At 47.0% G+C, this 26,106-nt stretch overlaps 1 protein-coding gene and 1 non-coding gene across 3 annotated transcripts; one reads left to right on the top strand and one right to left on the bottom strand.

The window, feature by feature from the left end:
* Positions 1 to 11,744: 11,744 nt before the first annotated feature.
* Positions 11,745 to 13,287, bottom strand: LOC103876657. The gene is made up of 2 exons (XR_004178141.1): positions 12,693 to 13,287; positions 11,745 to 12,174 (listed from the first exon to the last, which is right to left on the bottom strand). It is a non-coding gene; the product is annotated as an uncharacterized LOC103876657 (transcript).
* Positions 13,288 to 17,501: 4,214 nt separating this feature from the next.
* Positions 17,502 to 25,768, top strand: ALKAL2 (ALK and LTK ligand 2). Of its 2 annotated transcripts, none has more exons than XM_009183582.2 (5): positions 17,502 to 17,808; positions 19,041 to 19,094; positions 19,181 to 19,261; positions 22,204 to 22,268; positions 25,171 to 25,768. In XM_009183582.2, exons 1-5 carry the CDS (start codon positions 17,556 to 17,558, stop codon positions 25,171 to 25,173), a joined length of 456 nt encoding a protein of 151 aa, XP_009181846.1. In that variant the 5' UTR covers positions 17,502 to 17,555; the 3' UTR covers positions 25,174 to 25,768. The 2 variants fall into 2 exon arrangements, with proteins under 2 accessions (XP_009181846.1, XP_031510754.1); XM_031654894.1 differs by having other exon boundaries at positions 25,168 to 25,768.
* The last annotated feature ends 338 nt before the right edge of the window (positions 25,769 to 26,106 follow it).

Here is a 26,106-nt window from a genome sequence, read left to right as displayed (position 1 = left end):
CTAGTTCTCTTGCTATTTTCACAACATCTGGTTACTTCTTCCATTGAAGTCTTGAACGCCTCAAAATCACCCATGAAATTTAGAACCAACTTCTTCCAAAGTCCTGTTTATGTTGATATTTTGACTTCCTCCCATGAATCATAAATGTTCTGAATGGCATCTAGAATGGTGAATTCTTTCCAGAAGGTTTTCAATTTACTTTGCCCAGCTCCATCAGAGGAATCACTATCTATGGTAGATATAGCCTAGCAAAATATATTTCTTAAATAATAGGACTGGAAAGTCAAAATTGCTCCTTGATCCATGGACTGGAGAGTGGATGATGTCTTAGTAGGCATGAGAACAACACCCGTCTTCTTGTGCATCCCCATTGGAGCTCATGAGGGACCAGGTGTCAATGAGCATTAATATTTTGGAAGGAACCTTTCTGTCTCAGCAGTAGAGCTCAACAGCAGGCTGAAAATACTCACTAAACCATGCTGTCAGCAGAAGTGTTTTCATCAGGCTTTGTCGTTTTATTTATAGAGCACAGGCAGAGCAGACTTAGCATCATGCTTACAGGCCCTGGGATTTGGATAGTGGCAAATCATCACAGGCTTCAACTTAAAGTCACCAACTCCATTAGCCCCTAACAAGAGAGGCAGTCTTTCTTTTAAGCTTTCAAGCCAGCTATTGACTTCTCCTCTCTAGCTATGAAAGTCCTAGATGGCATCTTCCTCCAGTAGAAGACTGTTTTGTCCACATGAAAAATCTGTTGTTTAGCGTTACTGCCTTCATCAGTGATTTCAGCTGGATCCTCTGGAGAACTTGCTGCAGCTTCTCCATCAGCACTTGCTCCTTCACCTTGTACTTCTATGTTATAGAGATGGCTTCTTTCCTTAAACCTCGTGAATAAACCTCTGCTAGTTTCACACTTTCCTTATGCAGCTTCCTCACCTCTCTCAGCCTTCATAGAAATGAAAAGAATTAGAGGCCTTGCTCTGGATGAGGCTTTGGCTGAAGGGAGTGTTGTGGCTGGTTAGATCTTCTGTCCAGGCCACTCAAACTTTCCCCATAGCAGTAACCCGGCTGTTTTGCTTTCTTGCCGCTCATGTGTTCACTGGAGTAGCATTCTCAATCTCTTTCAGGAACTTTTCCTTGCACTCACAACTTAGCTAACTGGTGCAGGAAGCTCAGCTCTGAACCTATCTTGGCTTTTGACCTGCCTTCCTCACTAAGCTTAATCATTTCTAGATATGATTTAAAGTGACAAACATGAGACTCTTCCTTCCACTGAAACACTTAGACTTCATTGCAGGGTTATCAATTGGCCTAATCGTAGGCTGGGTGTGGTGGCTCATTCCTATAATCCCAGCACTTTGGGAGGCATAGGCGGGTGGATTGCTTGACGTCAGGAGTTCGAAACCAGCCTGGCCAACATAGTGAAATCCCGTCTCTATTAAAAATACAAAAATTAACTGGGTGGGGTGGCACATGCCTGTAATCCCAGCTACTTGGGAGGCTGAGGCAGGAGAATTGCTTGAACCTGGGAGTTGGAGGTTGCGGTAAGCCAAGATTGTGCCACTGTACTCCATCCTGGATGACAGAGCAAGACTCAGTCAAGAAAAAAAGAAAAATGACCTAATCTTAATATTGCTGTGTCTGTGGGAATAAGGAGGCCTGAAGAGAGGAGAGAGAGAAAAGGAAATGGTTGTTCATTGGACCAGTCAGAACACACACATTTATCAGTTAAATTCACCATCTTATATGGGTATAGTTCATGGTGCCCCAAAACAGTTACAATAGTAACATCAAAGATCACTGATCATAGATCACTATAAAACACATAATAAAAATGAAAACGTTTGAAGTATTGCAAGAATTCCCAAACTGTGACACAGAGACATGAAGTGAGCACGTGCGGTGGACAAATGGCACTGATGGACTCACTGGATGCAGGGTGGCCACAAGCCCTTGATTTGTTAAAGGGAGACTGTCTGTGAAGCACAATAAGGCAACACGTGGGAAACGGTGAACATCTGTCATACATCAGCATAGCAAGGAATGTTAATGCCTAACAAGGGCATGTCATGTCCCACTCGGGAGCCCAGCGTCAATGTGCAGATAGCAGGAACCAGGAGACCCTCAGGCCACTGCCCATCTTCTGAAAGCCTTTGAAAATGATCCAAGGGCATAACAGCTGCCATATGATAGTGGTAAATCGTTCATAGATGGGGGAAAAAGGTAGATATAAAATGAATCCTTTCTGAGCACCTAAGAGGATATGGGTGGTGACAACGCACACGGTGACGGAGGTTTTATTTATTTATTTATGTATTTATTTATGTCTTTTATGATGTTGACTTTTTTTATTACACTTTAAGTTCTAGGGTACATGTGCACAACATGCAGGTTTGTTACATAGGTATACATGTGCCATGTTGGTTTCCTGCACCCATCAGCTCATTATTTACATTAGGTATTTCTCCTAGTGCTATCCCTCCCCCAGCCTCCCCACCCCACCGACAGGCCCCAGTGTGTGATGTTCTCCTCCCTGTGTCCATGTGTTCTCATTGTTCATCTCCCACTTATGAGTGAGAACATGTGGTGAGTGAGAACATGTGGTGTGTGGTTTTCTGTCCCTGTGATAGTTTGCTGAGAATGATGGTTTCCAGCTTCATCCATGTTCCTGCAAAGGACATGAACTCATCCTTTTTTATGGCTGCACAGTATTCCACGGTGTATATGTGCCACATTTTCTTTCTGTAGTCTATTATTGATGGACATTTGGGTTGGTTTCAAGTCTTTGCTATTGTGAATAGTGCCACAATAAACATACATGTGCATATGTCTTTATAGTAGCATGATTTATAATCCTCTGGGTATATACCCAGTAATGGGATTGCTGGGTCAAATAGTATTTCTAGTTCTAGATCCTTAAGGAATTGCCACACTGTCTTCCATAATGGTTGAACTAATTTACACCACCAACAGTGTAAAAGTATTCCTATTTCTCCACATCTTCTCCAGCATCTGTTGTTTCCTTTTTAATGATCACCATTCTAACCGGCGTGAGATGATATTTCATTGTGGTTTTGATTTGTATTTCTCTAATGACCAGCGATGATGAACATTTTTTCATATGTCTGTTGGTTGCATAAATGTCTTCTTTTGAGAAGTGTCTGTTCATATACTTCTCCCACTTTTTGATGGGGTTGTTTTGTCCTTGTAAATTTGTTTAAGTTATTTGTAGATTCTGGATATTAGCCCTTTATCAGAGGGATAGATTGCAAAAATTTTCTCCCATTCTGTAGGTTGCCTGTTCACTCTGCTGATAGTTTCTTTGCTGTGCAGAAGCTTTTTAGTTTAATTAGATTGCATTTGTCTATTTTGACTTTTGTTGCCATTGCTTTTGGTATTTTAGTCATGAAGTCTTTGCCCATTCCTATGAACTGAATGGTATTGCCTAGGTTTTCTTCTAAGGTTTTTATGGTTTTAGGTCTTACATTTAAGTCTTTAATCCATCTTGAGTTAATTTTTGTATAAGGTGTAAGGAAGGGGTCCAGCCTCTGCCCTCTACATACGGCTAGCCAGTTTTGCCAGCACCATTTATTAAATAGGGAATCCTTTTCCCGTTGCTTGTTTTTGTCAGGTTTGTCAAAGATCAGATGGTTGTAGATGTGTGGTGTTATTTCTGAGGCCTCTGTTCTGTTCCATTGGTCTATATATCTGTTTTGGTACCAGTACCATGCTGTTTTGGTTACTGTAACCTTATAGTATAGTTTGAAGTCAGGTAATATGATGCCTCCAGCTTTGTTCTTTTTGCTTAGGATTGTCTTGCCTATGCGGGCTCCTTTTTGGTTCCATGTGAAATTTAAAGTAGTTTTTTCCAATTCTTTGAAGAAAGTCAATGGTAGCTTGATGGGGATAGCATTGAATCTATAAATTACTTTGGGCAGTATGGCCATTTTCATGACATTGATTCGTTCTAACATAACATGAGCATGGAACATTCTTCCATTTGTTTGTGTCCTCTTTTATTTTGTTGAGCAGTGGTTTGTAGTTCTCCTTGAAGAAAACCTTCACATCCCTTGTAAGTTGGATTCCTAGGTATTTTATTCTCTTTGTAGCAATTGCGAATGGGAGTTCACTCATGATTCGGCTTTCTGTTTGTCTATTATTGGTGTATAGGAATGCTTGTGATTTTTGCACATTGATTTTGTATCCTGAGACTTTGCTGAAGTTGCTATCAGCTTAAGGAGATTTTAAGCTGAGAAGATGGGGTTTTCTAGATATACAATCATGTCAGTGACAGAGGTTTTAAACCTGTGAGCTGAGGGAGGGAGTGCACCGCTGAAAGCCAGGCCTGTTGAGGGCATCGGCACAGCAGAAATATTGCTGATGCTGCCTCAAAACTATAAAGAAAGAAGGCGAATTTCCATTTGAATATATATAGAGAGAAATACATGAAATACATCTGATGCATTGTATTGATTTTTGACCATTCAGCAGCAGAGCCTGGGAGTCACTACTGATGGGGGCCCTAGATTCTGTGAAAGCAGAGATGACAACTAAATGGGACCCAAATTCCTGAGTCAGAACGAGGGTGGCACATGCACTGTGACACTCTGAATGAAGTTGTAATCAGTACTTCACCATGACAGGTTCTAAGACAACAAAAACCCAAAATGTTACCACATAAACACAGTCCCTGAAACATGGGATTCTGAAAGGAAAACCAGGAATGTATTTGGTCAAAGTCAACTAAATTATGAACAGCATGAAAAAAATAACACAGCCAGCTGCTTAGTTTATAGAGACAATTATATTTACTAATTGATTCAATCCTTTAAAAAGACCTACACACTAAAAAGAAAGGGAAAGCAGCCCCACTTTGCTCATGAGGAGATTAAAAGCCCAGAGCCACAGGGACTGGCTGTGGCCACAGTGAGTGTCGGAGTAGGATTCAAAATCAGCTGCCCTGCCTGGTCTCCTCTGACTCAAAGCCTTTCCTTAACTCTTACACGACTGATGGGAGTGTAAACTGGTACAGCCACTTAAAAGCTAAAACTGAGAACAGAACCTCTATATGGTCCAACAAACCTCCTACTGAATGTTAATCAAAGGGGAGGGAAATCTCGATATGGAAGGGATGTCTGCACCCCCCAATTATTGCAGCACTATTCACAACAGCCACAATGCAGATTCAATCCAAGTTGACAGCAACAGCAGGTGAATACAGAGGAAATGTGGCAAGATGCACACTGGAATACTACTCAGCCTTAAAAAGAAGAAAATCATGTCATTTGCAACAACATGGGTGAACCTGGAGGACATCGTGCTAAGTGAAATAAGCCAGACACAGAAAGAAAAACACCGCATGGCCTCACTTACATGTGGAAGCTAAAGAAGAGCTCACAGACGTGGTGAATAGCACAGTGGTTACAGGAGACAGTGAGGGAGTGGGGTGCTGGCAGGGGGAGCTTGGTTAACACGAACAAACCTACAATTACAAAGGAAGAAGTTCTCGTCTCCTCAGAGGGTAATTGACTGTTTTCAAGCAGCAGAAGAGAGGATTTTGAATGCTCTCAACACAAAGAAACGAGAACTGAGGTGATGGATATGCTAATTAGACTGATTTGATGGTTACACATGGTACACATGCACCAATATATCACACTGTACCCCATAAATATGTACAATTATTACATGTCAATTTAAAAAATCCATGGGAGCAAAAAGTAGAGTTGCTTTTGCCAGAGTTTTGGGGAAGAGAGAAATGATGAGCTAGTGTTTAACAGGTCCAGAGATTCTGGTCAGGATGATGAAAAGTTCTGGAATTGAACAGTGATGATGATGGTTGTACAAAATTGTGAATTTACCTGATGCCACGGGGCTGCACTCTTAAAATGGTTAAAATGGTAAGTTTTATGTTACATATGTTTTATCACAATTAAAAATTAAATAGTACATGCATTCATTCTGAGAGAAAACAAAAGTCTCCTTCTTCACTTTGAAGGTGTCAACTCCCAGCCCATAAGGACAAAGAGAAAACCTCAGAGTCGTGTTTAAACATATCTGATTTATACTGAGGACAAATTGAAGAAAGTAATTTATATTGTGAAGAGTAAACTTATGGAACTCATTGCCGAAAGAGGAGGTACAGACATAGAAATATCCAAAGACATCTACGAGAAATTGTTCATTTATTGACAGCAGCCTAACAGAACATGGAGCACGATCAGGTTTTGAGTCACCCTGAGGTTCACATCACAGCACACAAGCAGCTTTTTGTCCCACTGCCACTGTGCCCCAGTGTGTTTCTGAGGACAGGAATGAGGAACTGGATGTATCTGCAGGTCCTCCCCATAGCACAAACGCTGCACCTTGCACACACCTGGGTCCCTGCTGTGTCCAGCCCCAACCTGTGCACAGTGAGGACAGCATACCTGGTGATCAGGACAGGGTCAACCCTGAGATCCCCAGTGCCTAACTGTGCACAGCGAGGAGAGTACACCTGGTTGTAAACACAAGGTCACCCCTGAGATGCCCAGTGCTTTTACATGGTGAGGGCAGCACACCTGGTTGTCAGCACATGGCCACCTCTGAAATGCCCAGTACTTGCACATTGTGAGGGAATCACACCAGCTGTCAGCATGGCGTCACCTCTGAGATGCCCTCCCTTTCACATGTGTAGCAACAAAAAATGTCTGGCTTAACAAGTGTCATTCTCAGCTCCCAGACAAAGCAGAACAGGGTGTTGTGCTCATATTTAAAGCTTAATTTTGTATTGTGTCTGTTTTTATAAATTGTCTGTTTCTTTTTTCATGTAGGTAAAAGTTACATCTTCAATAAGCCAAGTAATAGGAACTTACTTTGCTCACCACAGTGCCTGCTCCGCCTAAAACTATGCTCAGGATGTGGCTGGCACGTGGTCAGTTTTTGCTGAATGGAGGGAAGAATTAACTTTTGGAGGCTGCACATGGTCCCAAGCTCAAGGCTATGTTTTCAACAGTACTTTTAAATGCTCTTACAGAAATGTTCATACTGGGAATGCCAATGTCAGGATGAAACAGGTGATTTCTATAAAAGATGATTCTCTTAGGAAGCCAACACTTTCTCTACTCTCCATCCTCATCTCCATGCCCCAGTTCTGAGCCTCCTCCTTTTTTCGCCTGCATCAATTACAAATTTGGCTGCGTCCATGCTGAGGTTTCGATTCAAATACCATGTCCTCAGAGATGATTCTACAACCACCTTATCAGATGCAGGTCCCCTCTACCCTCACCATCTTATCTCTATCTCAGCATTTGTCTCTCTCCTTCTTCCCTCTTTCTTCCATGCTCTTTTTATAACTTCCTACTGTTTCATATAGTTATCTGTTTGCTAGTGTTTACCTTCTGAAGCAAGAAAACCATGCAGGAGGGACTGTCTTACCTGTGGCACCTGGTGCAGTGCTGGACGTGGGGGACACTTCTCATCTCTCTGCTTAGCAACAGCATCTGACGGAAGGAGGGAAGGTCAGAAAGCCCCTGGCTTGCCTGTCTGCCCACTGGGGAGGGTGGGCAGAGGCAGGCAGGACTGGTCTGTCTACCCACGGCCCCAAACTCTTTTCGTCCATCATCCATAGCCACCTCCATAAAACACAGATCTGATCATGTTGGTCCCCTGCTCAAGGCTTGCCAATCATTTCCCACCGCCTGCAGGACGAAGTTCAGAGTACTGCAAGTGGCACTGAGAATGGCCTCTTCTCCCCTTGTCTCTCCTACACTCGGCTCCAGAAGGGCCCCTCACACATTCCAAGCACGCTGGGACCCGGCACCTTGGCTACTTTACATGTGCCTTCCCTGCCCCCTTCATCCATAAACCAGCCTCAAGGGAGTGGCCCCCACTCTACACTCAGCCCAGTCTCCAGGAGCACACAACACATGGGACACACTGTACCAAACAATGCCGGTTTCTTGTGGACAGAATTTCTCCCTCTGTCCCCTGAGCACCTGAGGACCCAAGCAATGGCCATGGGACGTGTGAGTGAATCAAAGCTTCTTAGCACGAATTCTCCCTTCCTTCCTGGAGGTGCAGACTGTTTCTGTTGGATGTCCATTTCCAAGCATGTCCAACCTGTGGCCCGCGGGTCACATGCAGCCCAGGACAGCTTTGAATGCACCCAATAGGAATTTGTAAACTTTCTTAAAACATGGTATTTCTTTGGTGATTTTTAAAAAATCTTATCAGCTATTGTTAGTGTTTGTGTGTTTTACATGTGGCCCAAGACAATTTTTCTTCTTCCAGTGTGGCCCAGAGAAGCCAAAAGGTTGGGCATCTCTGCCTCCGGTTTCTCCTGGGACCAGCAACTGGCCTGCGTTATACTGGTGCTGCCTATCTGCTGTGGTCTCAGTGTCTGTGTCTCCCCAAAGTGCTTGTGCTAAAACCTAATCCCAAGACTGATGGTGTCAGGAGGTGGGGTCTTTGGGAGGTAATGGGGTCCTGAGGGTGGAGCCTGATTAATGGGATTAGTGTCCTTAAAAAGGGAACCCAGAGAGCTCCCTTGCACCTTCCACCAAGTGAGGACTCAGTGAGAAAGCTCCATCTATGAAGAAAGCAGGCCCTACGTGAGGACTCGGTGAGAAAGTTTCATCGGTGAGGGAGAATGGCCCCACGAAGTGACTCGGTGAGAAAGCGCCATCTATGAAGAGGGCGGACCCCACGTGAGGACTCGGTGAGAAAGCGCCATCTGTGAGGAGAATGGGCCTCAATGGAGGACCTCGGGAGAAAGCGCCCATCTGTGAGGGAGAATGGCCTCACGTGAGGACTCGGGGAGAAAGCGCCATCTGTGAGGAGGGCGGGCCTCACGTAAGGACTCGGTGAGAGCGCCTTTACTCATGAGGAGAATGGGCTCCACCTGAGGACTCTCGGTGGAGAACGCTGCCATCTATGAGGAGAATGGGCCCCACGTGAAGGACCTCGGGAGAAAGCCATCTGTGAGGGAGAGAATGGGCCCCACGTGAGGACCTCGGGGAGAAAGCGCCATCTGTGAGGAGAATGGGCCCCACGTGAGGACTCGGGAGAAAGCGCCATCTGTGAGGAGAATGGGCCCCACGTGAGGACTCGGGGAGAAAGCGACCAGAGGGAGAATGGGCCCCACGCGGAGTGACTCGGGAGAGCCATCTGTGAGGGAGAATGGGTCTCTGCACATGTGAGACTCGTGAGAAAGCGCCATCTGTGTGAGGGCGGACCCCACATGAGACTCGGGAGAAAGCCATCTGTGAGGAGGGGCGGGCCTCTTTACTTAAGGACTCAAAGAGAAAGCGCTTATCTATGAGGAGGGCGGGCCTCACGTAAGGGACTCGTGAGAGCCACCGGCAGAGGAGAATGGGCTCCACGTGAGGACCTTAGGAGAAAGCCATCTGTGAGGAGAATGGGCCCCACGTGAGGACTCGGGGAGAAAGCGCCATCTTTGAGGAGGGCGGACCCCACGTGAGGACTCGGGAGAAAGCGCCATCTGTGAGGAGAATGGGCTCTAATGCATGTGACTCGGGAGAAAGCTACCATCTGTGAGGAGAATGGGCTCCACGTAGACTCGGGAGAAAGCTACTCAGGAGGGCGGCCCCACGGAGGACCTTCCTCGGGAGAAAAGCATTCAGAGGGAGAATGGGCCCCACGTGGAGGACTCGTGAGAAAGCCATCTGTGAGGGGAGAATGGGCCCCGTTTGAGGACTGGGAGAAAGCCATCTGTGGAGGAGAATGGGGCTCCCACGGGAGGGACTCGGTGGAGAAAGCGGCCATCTATGAGGAGGGCGGGCTCACGTAGCGACTCCTCGTGAGAAAGCCATCTGTAGGGGAGAATGGGCCCCACGCGGAGGACTCGGGGAGAAAGCCAGCCATCTGTGAGGAGGGCTGACCCACGGAGGACTCGGGAGAAAGCCATCTGTGAGGAGGGCTGACCCCACGTAGCGACCCGTGAGAAAGCGCCGCATCTGTGAGGAGAATGGGCCCCACAGTACCCCGGGAGAAAGCTTATCTATGAGGAGGCATGGCTCACGAAGGATTCCGGGTGAGAAAGCCATCTATGAGGGAGAATGGGCCTTAATGTGAGGACTCGAGAACGCGCCATCTATGAGGAGAATGGGCCCCACGTGAGCGGACTCGGGGAGAAAGCGCCATCTGTGAGGAGAATGGGCCCCACGTGAGGACTCGGGGAGAAAGCGCCATCTGTGAGGAGAATGGGCCCCACATGAGGACTCGGTGAGAAAGCCATCTGTGAGGAGGGCGGGCCCCACGTGAGGACTCGGGGAGAAAGCGCCATCTGTGAGGAGGGCGGACCCCACGGAGGACTCGGGGAGAAAGCGCCATCTGTGAGAGAAATGGCTCCACGCAGTGACTGGGAGTGCCATCTGTGAGGAGAGTGGCATGGCCTCACCGTGAAGGGATTCCGGTGAGCCATCTGGGTGAGGAGGGCGGCTCCACGTGAAGGGACTCGTGAGAAAGCCATCTATGAGGGGGAGGCAGCGCCTCACGTGGCGGACTCGGTGAGAAAGCGCCATCTATGAGGAGAATGGGCTCACGTGAGATCGGGAGAAAGCTTATCTGTGAGGGAGAATGGGCCCCCACGTGAGGACTCGGGAGAAAGCGCCATCTGTGAGGAGAATGGGCCCCACATGAGGACTCGGTGAGAAAGCGCCATCTGTGAGGAGGGCGGACTAATGTGGCGACTCGGGAGAAAGCCATTCAGAGGAGAATGGGCTCCACGTAGTGACCTCGGGGAGAAAGCCACGACTCAGAGGAGAATGGGCCCCACGGAGGACTCGGGAGAAAGCCATTCAGGAGGAGAGAATGGGCCCCACAGAGACTCGGGAGAAAGCCACTGTGAGGAGGGCGGCCCCACGTATGACCTCGTGAGAAAGTTTCATCTGTGAGGAGAATGGGCTCCACGTAAGGACTCGGGAGAAAGCGCCATCTGTGAGGAGGGCGGGCCTCACGTGAGGACTCGGTGAGAAAGCGCCATCTATGAGGAGGGCGGCCTCAATGAAGTGACCTCGTGAGAAAGCCATCTATGAGGAGAATGGGCTCCACGTGAGGACTCGGTGAGAACGCGCCATCTATGAGGAGGGCGGACCCCATGTGAGGACTCGGTGAGAAAGCGCCATTGGTGAGGAGGGCGGGCCCTCACCAAACACCCAGTCTGCCTTGATATTGGACTTCCAGCCTCCGGAACTGAGGAATATGTTCCTGTTGTTTATAAGCTACCAGTGTATGATATATTGTTCTAGGAGCACACATGGACTAAGACAGTGTCTCAAGCACTCTGCCTAATGGACTGCATTACAATAGTGGCAAAAATATCAGAGAAAGCAGTCTTGAAATGTCCCCATGGTTTTAGGGAAGGGTCAGGTGAGCAAAACATACACTGTTCTTAACTAGGGCTATGAATTCATAGCCCTAGCATATCCCAGCCAGCCACACTTATATACCATCCTAACAGCACAGGTACCATGCCTCAGGCAGCAGCAGGGGCCCTCACGCACAGGTCTGAATCCGACTCCACTGGACTGAGCCCTCACCCACTGTTCTGAGTGCTGGTCACATGGAAACTTACTAATTCAGGATATTTCAGTCCACTTCTAACTATAGATTTTCTATGCAGCTGTGAACAAGTCACCAAATTCTGATGCCCCAGACATTCTCCAGGATTGGATAATGCTCTCTTTCATGCCATATTGTAAGGGATAAAATATAGGAAAAAAATAGACCATTATGACAGCAGACACTCTGAAAGGCAGTAATAGCAATAATTGATCAGTTACAAGACATTTAAACTACACTAAAAAGTTAACATACTTTACCTTATGTAATGTTTATAAAACCTCTGAGGTTGTACGTACTCCTGTCATTTTAGACATGAAGAAACTGGGCTCAAAGAAGTTGTCTTGCCCAAGTTCACACATATGTGAGCAAGAATCAGAACCTGAGCCCATTTCTGTGACTTTGAAGCCCACATCCTTTGCACTCTGCTGTGCTGTGTTCTTGAAAGAAAGTGGAGTTCAGGGGAGGTGACTCTCCATCTGTTCCTCCCACCCCCTTCCTACAGCCCGTCTTCCCAGCAGATCCAAGAGGTTCTGGTGCCTCCTCCTTGGGAGTTTGCAGATGCAGTTCCTTCTATCCAGGAGGCACCCCCATCACCATGGTTAGCTTATCCTAGAAACAAACAAAAACATACTTTGGTAGGTGGTTCCTTTATGACACTTTGGATGTCTCTGCAATGAACCTAGATCATTGTGTGTGTCACTTCTGATCAGGATATTTGCTTTCCTGCAGAAAACAGATGGAATGTAGATATATCGTTGTTGTTACTCAGCATCTATGAATATAGTTTGTTGAAATATTGTCATGGATGAGTTTGACTGTTGATGTAGCCTTTATACCAAATAAAAGGGTTTTTAAAAATATGTTGATGATGGGTGTGTTCTTTCAAATTTATTCTTACTGCTTCCATCAAAGATGTCAGATTGGTGCCTCCAAATGGCAAGTAAGCATCACAGTGTTTTTAGATTTTATAACTAAAATTCAGTTTGAAGGAACAAGGTAAAGTCCATACTACCTTTAAGCCTTTCCCCATGAAAAGTCCTCTTTATCTTGGCCATGGAACAATAAATTTTTTAAAAAAGCAAATCAGCCATGCTATCTTAACCCAACCCTTTAAATAAAACTTTCACCTGATTTCTGCATAGCAGCGTGCATTTGTAGATGCAAAAGCGGTGTCGAAGAATGGGACGGCAGTAGATGACCATGTTTTTGGAATCATCTTCTTCCTCCCTAGAAGGGGAGAAGCGTTACATAGAATGCTGTACTTCATTGATCTAGAATAAGCAGCAGATATCATGCATACATTTTCACTTATGAGTCTATATTTATTACATTTATACTAGGAAAATTAATCCTGTTAGAAAGCTTGTCTTCCTAAATGCTTTAAACACTGTTTAGTACGTGCCTAGCATACTAATAGCATTTTGATAGCTTGAAAAAAAAACAGAATTGGTAAATATTAAAGAGTAAGCAATATTTGCTTATAGTACATGATGCTATCCTTTATGAAAGGTGATTATTTTATTCTACAATACGAGCTTCATTAGATTGTTAAATGATTGACATAATGATTGAAAAATATAACAATTCATTTTAAAGCATGTGGTTAATACATACGTATTTTAGAAGTCTTTGAAGGCAGCTAATATTCATCTAAAATTAAATACATACCCTCTGGATGAAGAAAAAAATGACTGCAGTCAAAACATCAGAACTTTTTGGGAGGCTGAGGCAGGCGGATCATGAGGTCAGGAGATTGAGACCATCCTGGCTAACACGGTGAGACCCCGTCTCAACTAAAAATACAAAAATATTAGCCGGGTGTGGTGGCGGGCACCTGTAGTCCCAGCTACTCCCGAGGCTGAGGCAGGAGAATGGTGTGAACCCGGGAGGCGGAGCTTGCAGTGAGCCGAGATGGCGCCACTGCACTCCAGCCTGGGAGACAGCGAGACTCAGTCGCAAACAAAACAAAACAAAACAAAACATCAGAACGTTAACCTGTTTATGAATTGAAAAAAATAACTCACCCATCTCATGACCTATACGTAGTACCCTTAGAGTAGATTAAATACAGGTTTGTTTTTTTTTTCTCTGCTCGGTTTTCTTCCTATGATCCAACACAGTTTTCTCAAAAAGATAACCAACTAAATCAAATCTAGAAAAATTTTTTTTCCAGTAATCCTAGAATATAGTTTGTTGCTAATTTTGCCTCTTTTCTTTTTGGCTTCCTGGACCCTTGACAGTAGAATGTTGTTCACGTTCTAAAGGAAGGAATTAAATGATTTTATATAAATATATCACCTCTTTTTGTCTGCAAATAGATGGTGAAACCCATAGTGATGATCTCAAGTGAATTATCTTCAGCTTTTTGTAGGGAACACGGCATCTTGTTTTAAGACTTGTTTTGGTAATAATCTTAGTATTATGTAATTTTAGAGTTTGGAGACCAACTAGCCCAATCACCTCATTTTACAGAAAAAGTAGAGGAGAGACTAAGCGATTTGTTAAATACAGCTTCATATGTTCATCTGCACTGGGGTGCTTTACTTTGCACTAACCGGCATAGCCAATGGATTTAGCAGATCAGACTGTACTGACACAACACAGTTGATTCTTGAACAACACGGGTTTGAAGGGGTCCACTTACAGATTTTTTTTTTCAAACGTGGGTCGAAAACACAGCAGCTGGAGGATGCGAAACGCACGCAGAGGGAGGGCAACTTTCCGTATTTGCGTGTTCCACAGGCCCCATTGTGGGACGTGAATGTGCCTGGATTTCGGTATCTGCTGGAACCAGTCTCATGCTATACCAAGGGATGACTGCACACGTATTTCTGGTGACTGGAGAACTCCAAGGGGTTCATCTTGACAATACCATTAACTTAAAAGTTCAATAAAGATGAACAAATCAGTGGTACACTCTAAGTTTGTTAAAATCTGTAAAATTTGTTTCTGTAATATAAAATGAGCAGCACCTAGATAATTTTAGCACGGAACTTTGTAAAAACAAATGAACACATAAATTGCCTGACTCTTAATTGTAAGATCTCCTTAATCCAAAGACCAACCAAGCATCAGCTCTGCTGCTGTTGATTATCCACCAAACCTCTGCTGAGCTGGGCAAAAGTCTTGGCCCATACTTGGATGGTAGAAAGGGCTCATTCAAGGAATCCATTTGTCCCAATAAAAACTGCAAAAGAAAAGAGATAATATTAATTACTAGCAAGGCTTCCTCGGTAGGTAGAATTTGTGTGTGTGTTGGGGGGGGGAATAGATCCTACTGGTATTTTATAGAAGAAATTTAGCTTTTGATTGTATAAAATACTATTCTAATAGAGTCTACGTAAATTTAAAATAATAAGTGAAAATGTGTTTTCTTCTTTTTACCATACAAAGATTTTTTGAAAAACTGTCTTACACCAAGCTATTTTACAACAGTGAAATCTTCTCATGGTTCTATTTTTCTGGGAACTGCGGTGTCCACCAGCTGCGAGGTGGGCCCTGAGAGCAGGACAGGGAGCAGGGCCGGGAAGGGCCGGTTCCATCGCCAGGCGTCGCTCTCGCCAGAGGAACTCAAGTGTCTAAAGGGAAAGGGAGAAAGGAAAAATGCCTCCTTTCAAGTGCCTACGGTCTGTTTGACATAAAATTTTACTTTTTTTCTGAGTGTATTTTAGCAGAAATGTTCACATTTCAGTCATGTTGCTTGCAAAAACAAAAAGAAGAAAAGCCTCGCTGTGAAATCAAACCATCTGTTTTTAAAGAGAGCGGAGAGAACGCACATCCCAAGGGCGTGGGGCGGGGTCCTGAACAGGCACATTTCATATCTTCCCTCTCCACGCTGCCTCCTTGCCCAGTTCTGCCGGACACTTTCTCCTCCTAAGGAAACAGACCCGGTGCAGGGAGAGAGAAAGGACGCGGACACGGGCGTAGACGGGGCCTCGCCGAGAGCTCAGGGGACCGGGGCGCGCAGCCTCCAGCCCGCACCGCCCGCGCGCACGTGCGCCTGGGCCAGCATCTTCCCGCCGCGGTCCTGCGACTGCCGCGATCCTGGTGCAGGCCTTTAATTCTCGCCCACTCCGCCTCTCTGATTGTACTCAGAACACCTTTCCCAACCAGATCGCGGACTTGGAAGACGTCCAGCTCTTGCCCAGAAAGCACCAATTGAATGGGAAAGTGCGCAACTGATGGATAATACATTTTACAAGAATAAAACAAAAGAGGCAAATTGCTGAACTTTCACAGATGTGCCGGGCTTCAGCCAAAGAGCCAAACTTTCTTAAAGACGAGCCCGGGAGGCAAGTGCCCTCCTGCCGGCTTTCCCTGCCGGGGCGCGAGGTACCCGCCGGCCGAGGGTCCAGCGCAGAGGAGCGCGCAGGCGGCGCGGGCCCTGCGGGGGAGGGACCTTCACTAGTCCTGTCGCGGGGGGTCTGGGGAGGCGGTGCAAGCCCGCCTCGCTCGCCAAGCTCCTGCCTCCTGGCCACCCCGCTTCGGGGACCGGGGCTTGGGGACCCGAACCTGGGGACTGGGCTCGGGCGGGGCAGACCCCTCGGGGTCCCGAGAGCGGATCCCTCCAAAACGGATGGACTCTAATTGACTTATTAAATGTCGAAGCAATCGGGCAGCTCCCTTTTTAATAGCCCAAGATCTACATTTAGACAAAAACAGAACCGAGTTCCTGGTAAAGGCGTTTCTTCTCATCCTGTCACAAGTGACAGGAACGGAGGGAAACAGGCTGGGGGGGGGGCGGGGGGAGGAGAAAGGGGGGAAGAGGAGGAGACGGGGAGTGGGGGAAGGTGGGGCAGGAGAGGAGACGGGAGACGGGGAAGGTGGGGAGGAAAGGGGCGCGGGAGACGGGGCGCGGGCGAGGGGGAGACGCGGTGGAGATGCGGGTGGGGGGACCGGGCGGGGGCGGGGGCGGATTGGGAGGGGGGCGGGAGACGGGGGGAAGGCGAGAGCGAGGTGAGGCGGGGGTACTGACGAAGATCCGCATGGGGGTACGAACACTTCAGCGGCTTCTAATTAAAGCCCCGCTCGGAGCCCTCGGGGACCCGCCTGACGTCGGCGGGCGCGGGGATAAGAAGGGCCCCGAGGTCCGAGGCGGGAGTCGGAGCCGGCGCACCCCAGGGCGGCCGCGGGTCCAGCGCTCGGAGCGGCCGAGTCCCGCGTCCCCGCGTCCCGTGCGCTCCGCCCGCCGGGCATGGAGTAGTGGCGCAGCTCGGGGCGCGGGGACAGACGTGCGCACAGACGGCGGCGACTCCGGCGGCTCCAGAGGCTGCAGGTAACCGGCCCGGCCCCGACGCGCAGGTGGCTCCCCGGGGGCGCGGGGCAGGTGCGGGCGGGCGCAGCGGCCCGGAGGCGAGGGGCTTCCAGCACGTGGCGCGGCCGGGGCCAGCGCGAGGGTCCGCACCCGGCCTCCTCCGTGGGCTTCGGGGACTCGGCGCCCGCCGGCGACCACCGCACAAAGGCAACGCTGGAAACTTGAGCGCTGCCGCCGGGCCCGGCGCGCGGCGCCGCGTTCTTGGAAAGAGGTGGGCGCGGGGGCGCGGCCCCTCCGAGGTCCGCCCGCGGCCGGGGAGCTGCCTGGCACCCGGGGCTTCCGAAGGGGAAAGAAAGTTGTGCCCGCGCCAGGCGCAGCGCGCTCGGCGGACGCGGCCTTTCGGGCGAAAGTTAGGAGGGGCCGGGCGGGCGGGCGGGCGGGTTCCGGGGGCTCCTTTCGGCACCAGCGGCGGTCGCTCCCCGTGGGCGGGACCTCGGGCGGGATCGTCGAGGAGACCGCGGCCCCCTCACCTGCCGGCTCGTTCCTCGGGGTCCGCGAAGGTGCGGGACCGGGTCCAGCGCCAGCGGCTCCTCCCGCCTCCCCTCCCGCCGCCGCCCCGCACTCCGTCCCCCTCCCCCGCTGACTTTCTCTCCGGCCCCCCGCGCCCCTTCTCCCGCAGCGAGCCCAGCTCCCGGCGCGTGTCGGAGTCTCCCAGCCCCGCGGCCCCGAGCGCACGATGCGCGGACCCGGGCGCCCCCTCCTCCTGGGGCTGCTGCTGGTGCTGGGGGCGGCGGGGCGCGGCCGGGGGGGCGCGGAGCCCCGGGAGCCGGCGGACGGGCAGGCGCTGCTGCGGCTGGTGGTGGAGCTCGTCCAGGAGCTGCGGAAGCACCACTCGGCGGAGCACAAGGGCCTGCAGCTCCTCGGGCGGGACTGCGCCCTGGGCCGCGCGGAGGCGGCGGGGCTGGGGCCTTCGCCGGAGCAGCGAGTGGGTGAGTGGGGCCGAGCGCGCCCGAGGGCCGGGGCTGCTGGGAAATAGAATTGTCTTTGAGAAACACGTTTCAAAAAGAGACATCAATTTTGACCATTGAACAGCAGAATTCCTTTTTTTTTTTTTAAGAAAAAGAAAATAGCAGCAATAGGTCCGCGCATGAGGCCTGGCAGAGAAGCGCCCGGTCTCCTCCTGGCGCGCGTGAGCTGCTGTGCGGGTTGGTGCTTTCCGCACGGAACTGTCACCCGTCACTTTGGAAATGGAAGCATTTCCAGCAAAGCGTTCCCAACTGAGAAGGAAGCATCCAGGCTCCTTCGTGGCCCTGCCCAGAGTGGCGGCCCACGGGGAATTTCCCAGGAAAGCATGAAAGCTTCTAATGCTTTTGTGACACAATCAGGTCAAATATGATAAGGTCAGCTTTACCCCGGCCGCGTCAAGTTAGGAGTGAATGAAGACTCTCACTAGGGGATGCCCTGCAAGGGATGCCAATGCTCCTCTTCAGAGGGCCTGACTTCACACAGTCGGGGCTCAGCCAGGAGCCCTGAAGGGGGGAGTGAAGATGGAGAGGGCTGTAAACACGCAAAAACAAAGCTGAACTCAAGAACACCCGCAGGGTTCTCCCCACCCACTGTCTGCGGAGAACCCTGGTGGTGGAAGTTTGCCTGACTGAGTCTTTCCCTAGGATTCTTACCCTACAAACCAGGTTAATGCGTATTCCCACTAATTTACACCTCACTGAAACGTGGTCTTTTAATCCTTATTCTAAATATTTATCTAGAAAAATTAATATTCTATAACCCATTTTTTTTTGTGATGGGTCAAGTGTTCTCTAAAAACTCTGAAATGTTGTGGGATTTGATTCCCAAGGTCCTCAAAATTAAAGTGCCTAAAAGTGACTTATTCACTGGAAGTTAAATGTTTAAAAGAAAAAAAAAAAACGTTTTCTTACCTCTATAACTTCGTGGTCTCTGTCTGCATCCCATGGGGTAGAGAGCAGACATAATCCTGGAGTTTCAGGAGTAGTTACTGTTATTTCAAGGAAAGTAAATGTCCCTGATACAGACTGAGTCTTCTTCACTGTCGTGTTGCAATCCAGGGCCCCAGCCTTTTTTATTTTGTGTAAAGCAACTTGGCTAATATGGAGTTTCCAATTTTCTTCAACATTCACTTAAGATCATATTTTTAAAAAATGCTTCCTTCAGGTAATATACTACTTTCTTTTCCCTGAAACAGAAATTGTTCCTCGAGATCTGAGGATGAAGGACAAGTTTCTAAAACACCTTACAGGTAAGTTTCCTCCTCGTTCCTCACCTCTCCCAGAGTTCCTTTGTACCTGTGAGTCTTCATGATCTGTTTCTTCTTCCATGTTCCAGGCCCTCTTTATTTTAGTCCAAAGTGCAGCAAACACTTCCATAGACTTTATCACAATACCAGAGACTGCACCATTCCTGCATGTAAGTAACAGCATTGAATTTTTATAAAATGCAAGCGCAGTGCAGGCAGCGGTTCCCACCTCTTTCCATTTCCTCATATAGGCCCCTGCCTTCTTAGCTCAAATTTGCCTATTCCTTCCTCACTATGGAGTTAGGGGCCAAGATGGCCAGACCATTGCAGAAGATAACTAACTTCTGCATCAGATAACGCCAAACTGGAAATTATTTACAGTCACTGGAATAATAGGCTCTTGGGATGGGCTGAACTCCGATTCTCCTTCTGTTAATTCTCCTCCAATGCCCATGTTTGTGCGTACTCTACTATGGCAGTCAAACAGATGTTAAGAATGAGTTGCTAAAATGACTCCAAGAATAAGATTGACCTGGATCATCTCCACTGCTCTGAGCAGACTTTTTCTTCCCATCAGTAATTATAACCTCATCACCCAAGAATTTCATTGTGATTTCAAAACTGTTTCTCTGGCTGGCTCCATCACTCCTTCAGAAATGCAGAGTTGCCCTTATCAACCTAGCTCTCAGCAGTAGCTTTCTCTCCTGTTTCTTTTCAGTCTTCCTAACCTGCTTCTGGCTATTTATTCATAACAAAACATTTTATTTCTCCAAAAGCAGCTCCTTGTTCTCTTCACTGAAGCTTTATTAGCTACAGTGATAGGGCCCTAACCCATTTTTTTTAAATTCAGACTCCAACCTTCATTTCATTTAAGGCTTACAGAAAAGTCACGCAGAGACACTAGGCATCCTGCTAACTGCTGTCATCAGGGCTCTCCAGCCGGACCAGGCAGCAGACCAGACTTGCTGTCCTGCCTTCCCCCTCCAAAAACAAACAAACAAAAAGCCAATGTACACAAAGTATAAGTGCTTTTCTTTGTTTAGGCAGCAAAATTACTTCGAATAATAACAACCATCATGTATAGGGCTTCTTCTGTGTGCCAGGTGCATGCCAGTGAGCCTCAGCCCACTGAAGTAGTATCACCAGCACGTTTTGGACAAGGCTGAGGCACATGCATGCTTGGCATTTGCACCAACAGCACGAAGACACATGGAACGCAGCCTCGGCCCCTCTGACCATGGCTTTAGCGACACCATCCTCACGCCAAGGCCAGCAGCACACACTTCCTGAAGAGTTTCGTTTTCATATTCTTGGTGCTGGGCCGCACCCTTCCATGTGGACCTGGCACACTAGTACTCTGTTTTCTTCTTTTGGAATGTAATCACCTGTTTGGGAATCATTAATGTGGCTCTTGGGGCCAGAAAATTTTATCATTTGTATTGTTTTGATGTGCATATATTTTATATTACATATTTCCTTACAGTAATAGGATCACAGATTCCAAATTTGGAAGTGACCTCTGAGTCATTCAGTCTCATCTCTTCATTTATGGATGAGGAATTGCTCTTGTGCTGTCAGATATCAGCAAAACTAAGGCACAGATCTCATGGTTGACTCTGCAGGCCTTTTTCCAGGGCATCAAGCTGCGCCCCATTCGATTCCTCCTTTTGCTCATAGCAACTCGGCTTTGTGATACTAAGCTCCTGCTCACAGCTCAGCCTGGGCCATGGAGAGGGAGAAGGCGGAGAGATCTGTGCCTTGAGATGGGAGGCTACTTTGTTGCTTTCTGCCTCTTCTTAGCCCATAAAGAACTGGAGAGCTGAAGTTGGACCACTTCTTTACTGCGTTAGGCCATATAAAAGAAAGTTCTTGGGATCCTGGAATATCAGACCTGAAGGAACTTAGTGCCTTCTCAAAGTGTGGTCCTATGGGGAGCTTGCTGGGAATGCAGAAGTAAGTCCCATCTAGACTTGTTGAACAAAATCTGCATTTTAGTAAGATCCCCAGATGATTGGTCTGCACATGAAGGTTTGCAAGACATTGCTGAAAACACCTGGGTTAAGCAGGATGTGGTCAGCTGGGAGCCTGGACATGACATAAGTGGAAGTCTTTACAATTCATTGATTAGATCAGCCATTGAAATCACACAATCCACTGCATTCATGATGTGGAATCTGTTTAGGAAAACTACATTCTAAAAGGCATGCTGCTGCTTGTGAAAGAGAAAGCCAGGCGTTCAGATGACCCAGGGCCACTGTTTGGGCATCCTTTTTCCCTTTGAAAAACATTTTCTGTTTGAAAAATCCCTAACAATATGTGCCATAAGTATTTAGGAGGCATATTTTTGAAAGTAGAGCTGGCTACTTATCTAACATGTTGTATACATTTATCATTGTCAATCTACCCGTTCAACTCAGATTTTCAGTTGGGTATAAATTCTTCCTTTTAATAAGAATTTTCTATTCTTGAATAATTTACAAACGATTTCAGCTTTCCATAGATCTTCACCCTGAGGACATATTTTCCCTTATGGCCATGACCACTACTCAATTTCTACAGGCAGCATGGCCAGAATAGTGGAATGGGAGACTGTGTACGATACCAAGGAGTATTAGTCTCCACTTAGAAATGGGCACATTGCTTCTGCTCGCCATCCACTCCAGGCCTCTGCTCTGCTGACTTTTGACCCACTTTCTTTAGAATTTACAGGCAGAAGGCTTTGTCCCATGGTCAACTCAAGTTGGGATTCAGCCTGCACATGACCCAAAAGTAGCACAAGGGTATGGAAGGATTGTCACGTAGGAAGCTATTTCTGAGAGAAGCAATGGGCAGCCAGCTCAGCCATGCAGTCTTCGTGTCTGTCTCCCTCCCTCCGCAGCCCCACTTACATCATCCCACTTCTGCCATTGAAGCTTAAGCCCTTGAAGTACCATAAATTATTAAGTCAACAACTTAGAACCCATGCCTGCAGATTAGACTCCGTATTGCTTCCAGGGAATTCAGATATTTAAAGAAATAAATGGCTTTAGTAGCTGATATACTTGCAAAAAAAAAAGTGATTTATTTGTTTTTTAAGTAACTGACAAGGGTCTGTGATTTATTTTCACCATAGACTATAAAAGATGCGCCAGGCTTCTTACCCGGCTGGCTGTCAGTCCAGTGTGCATGGAGGATAAGGTAAGCTTGGACAGAAGCGCACTGGAGCACATACCAAAGACGGGAATCACGCTTGGGACATGAAAACTTCACAGGAGTTTAGGAACACTCATTCTTTGGCTGAGGTAGCCGTATTCTAAGTAGAGAAGGTCCAACACTCTTATCTCAGTGCTGAAAGCTGCCCTACTGACCTGTCGACACTGCCCAGGCAGCTGCTGTTCACTGCTCACCGCACGTCACGTGGGCACTGAGTGGGTCCTGCTCTGAAACACAGCAAATCCGCCAGTTTCAGCATATGACTGAGTGCATAAGCCAGGAACAGACTAAAATTGTCCCTGTTTACTTTGAGGCATTCATTCATTCACTAACACTCACAAGTTAAGTAGATGACCAACATTGTCCATGTAAATTCAAATGATCACATCTCGTAAATGTTTGAGTTGTAGTCTATCATGACAGTAAGCTCATAAAGAACAGCTATCCTCTTTAAATGTTTCTATCAATGGTTTTTTTTTTCATAGCCTCTAATAGTAAAAACGTAAATGCATACCACATTTATGAACTGAACTTTGTACCTTGGCCCCTCGAGGGCTGATATGCAACATGTAACAGCAACCATCAGCGGATGTTTTGAAGGGTAAGGTTTTATTTTCCTGACAAATGCCACAGAATTCAGTCACGTTAGACAGCAGGATGCCACTGTAATTTCACCCATTTTATACTTACTACGTCTTGTATGTCTGGGCACTGCCCGATGCTGGCTACACCAGCACAAGACAGACAGGCTTCCTGCCCATCGACAGCTGTTCAGAGCACATTCATGAAAAGGGAGTATTTTTCTAGTGGTTACTCTAGTTTGTCTCATGTAAAATGGATGAGGGTAGGTAGTGCTCTTTCCTATACAGATGTGCTCTCTGTGGAGAAGCAGTGCTTATGAATATTTAGGTAGCAGCAGCAGAAGGGGTTGCCTGCATGACCCCAACACCAGCAGGAAGCATCTTTCCCAGTAGAAGAAACTGCTGCTAATGAGAGGAATGGCACTGGGGGAGGCAGGCCGGTGGGTAATGGTGGGTTGAGACTGCGTTTTGCACAGTTTCACTGCACTTTTTCTTTGGAGACAGTGAAGGTTTCAATGCCAGGCAAAGCTGGGAAGTGCTGTGTAGTAATGTCCCCCCAGGTCCCTGCTCTTTCCAGTTCTCTCGAGCCGCTCATCCACTGCCTGTATGTCACATGGACTTTCTTCTCTTTAAATCAGTGAACAGATGTATATTCCTGTCACCCAAGGTGATATGCCAGGGGAGATGAGTTTTTTTTTTTTAGGTATTTCTTTATAATTAAATCCCATTGTTCCCAGAGATGAGCCAGGGACATCCTTGGAAATTTTCCACTTACTTACAAGTGAGGAGAGCCAGTTCCCCACTGTTTTAGCCACTCGAAGAGCTACTCTGTCTACATGTCCATTAGCCAACCCCTGCCTCCCCTCTGCTGGCTGCTGCTGGAGGCAGCTGCAGTTACACTGAAGGACATGGTCATTTCAGTGGGACTCAGGCTCCTGGATGGGTCTCTGCATGGCACTTCATGCTTTGCAAATGCCACAGTGATGCCCCGCAGAAAAGCTGTGGCGGAATCCCCTTGATAGTCTCCAGCACCCTTTACATCACTCTCCCCATCACCGGACAATCACATCAGAGCCTGACTGACGATGAGATGCAGGTAAAGGTAACAGGGCAAGGCCCAGGCTCGCAAGCTTCTGTTCCCAAAAGGCCACCTGCTTGACAGCCACAGGTGTCGCAGCTGTAACTGGGTTCATTTTGGCCAAGACATAGGTATAGTTTAAAACATTGATACCCTCTTAACTATAATTTCATAACTTCTATTTTTTTTTTAAAGATACTTTCTTCAAAGTCCAAAAGTTTTAAACGGCAACAGCAAATTGTTACCTAGCTGGTCACCACAGTGTAGATACAGTCCAGGGTTTCTCTGTGCTTTGCAGACCTCAGTGAGACACCAGAGGGCAGGGCAGGCATCCCACGGTGCCCACACTAGTGCGACGGTGTGGCATCAGGAAGGCCCTGCAGTCCCGGTTCTGCTGGTTAACAACCTGCCACACGCACTTCTGTCCTGACACACAAGGACGGCAGGGCAAGACTGCAAACCATGACCTTCTCTTTGTAAAGAAAGGCCCAGAGCCTGAGAAAAGCAGGTGTTTAGCAGGAAGGGCTCTGCCCTCATCTCAGAGCAAATCCATTTGCCGCATTCTGAAGCTCATTAATAGACCTCTTCAGCCAAAGAGAACAATGTCCCCACCTACCCTCCCTAACAGTCACAGACGCACTTCATTGTTGGACTTCCAGGTCAGTCAATCAGAAGCCTGAGCTCTGGAATATTGTCAAAGAAAAGGAGTTCTGAGTAGTGAGTGCCCAGTGCACTCTCCCAAATGCAGCCTCATCTTAGTAACCTCGAAGTTTATAATTCTTTTAAAAATAAACAGAATACCAATGGTTTAGATATTCCAACAAAGAATGCTAGAAACAACTGTCTAATCTTGATTATTAGCTTTACCAACTCTGTGAACGCTGAGGTTGCAGAACTGCCAGGTAAATCCCTGTGGCCTGGACTACTGAGGATTCTGATAGCACATGTAAGACTGAGCACTCTTCTTCAAACTTTAATAAGCATCCACATGTATCTGTGACGACTTTCATTGCTTTAGCATCGCAGCCATGTAGTAACTGCAGAAAGAAGTTATTTTTCAAAATACAGTAGACTACACTTTTTGTAACACAGAGACATACAGACGCACTCTGAGCCTGCCTGTGTTTATAAACATGTTGTGTCCCCTAACTGAAGTGACAGGTCTTCTGGAATTCACAGGAAGAAGTGTGGATAGTCATATCAAACGCAATGTATTTGTTTTCAGCAGTGAGCAGACTGTACAGGAGCAGCACACCAGGAGCCATGAGAAGTGCCTTGGAAACCAACAGGGAAACAGAACTATCTTTATACACATCCCCTCATGGACAAGAGATTTATTTTTGCAGACAGACTCTTCAATAAGTCCTTTGAGTTTTGTATGTTGTTGACACTGTTTGCAGATACATATTCGATAAATCAGTGTATTGACAGTGATATCTGTCACTCTTATTTTAAAAACAACCACAAAAGGAATGCTCCACGTTTGATGTGTAGTGCTATAAAACACAGAGAATATTTCGTTTTCTTGATTAGCTGAAATCACAAAAAATGTTTCTTTAGAAACATAAGCAGAATCTTAAAGTATATTTTCATATAACATAATTTAATATTCCGTATTACTTTCACTGTTAAATTCTCAGAGTATTATTTGGAATGGCATGAAAAATTAAAATTTTGGTCATGTTTTAGGAACAGTGGAGTGTAAATCTGTGGCTAATTCTGTTGGTCCTTTGTATAATAAATGTAAAATGGTATTCCAGCTATTGTGCAATATGTAAATACTGTAAATAAACACAAGTAATAAATGAAGTGTTTGTTATAATGAATAGTCTTCAAAGTGACTCTCTACCTCTCTAACAGGTTCACTGTTGGGAATTCGTGTCTTCAGATTTACTGAGACCATGACACTGGCAAAAGGTCACAGAATATAAAAGTCATAAACAAATGAAAACTTGAAGCCTAAGAATTTCTCTAAGGGATAATTAGCATTTTTTTAAAGTAGAGGCTACTATATATTGGTGACATAATTTCTTCAGATAGGCCCTGATTTGCTGGGAAATATTCCAAATAAGGTTGTATCCATTATTTCCCAAGCGATTTTGTAATCATGAAAATGCAAAACTAGGAGGAACCTTAAGACTTCTAAGCAGTCTCAAAATTTTAC

Source organism: Papio anubis, chromosome 14 (genome assembly GCF_008728515.1).
Source record: "Papio anubis isolate 15944 chromosome 14, Panubis1.0, whole genome shotgun sequence".
Classification (NCBI taxonomy): domain Eukaryota; kingdom Metazoa; phylum Chordata; class Mammalia; order Primates; family Cercopithecidae; genus Papio; species Papio anubis.
The sequence above is the reverse complement of the archived record's forward strand: the minus strand, read 5'-3'. Positions and strand labels throughout refer to the sequence as shown.

Excerpts from the sequence above, each read along its gene's own strand:
- ALKAL2 (XM_031654894.1), top strand. The coding sequence starts at position 17,556 with ATGCGCGGACCCGGGCGCCCCCTCCTCCTGGGGCTGCTGCTGGTGCTG. Across the intron at positions 17,809-19,040 it reads TTCGCCGGAGCAGCGAGTGG|AAATTGTTCCTCGAGATCTG; the intron begins GTGAGTGGGGCC and ends TCCCTGAAACAG. Across the intron at positions 19,095-19,180 it reads GTTTCTAAAACACCTTACAG|GCCCTCTTTATTTTAGTCCA; the intron begins GTAAGTTTCCTC and ends TCCATGTTCCAG.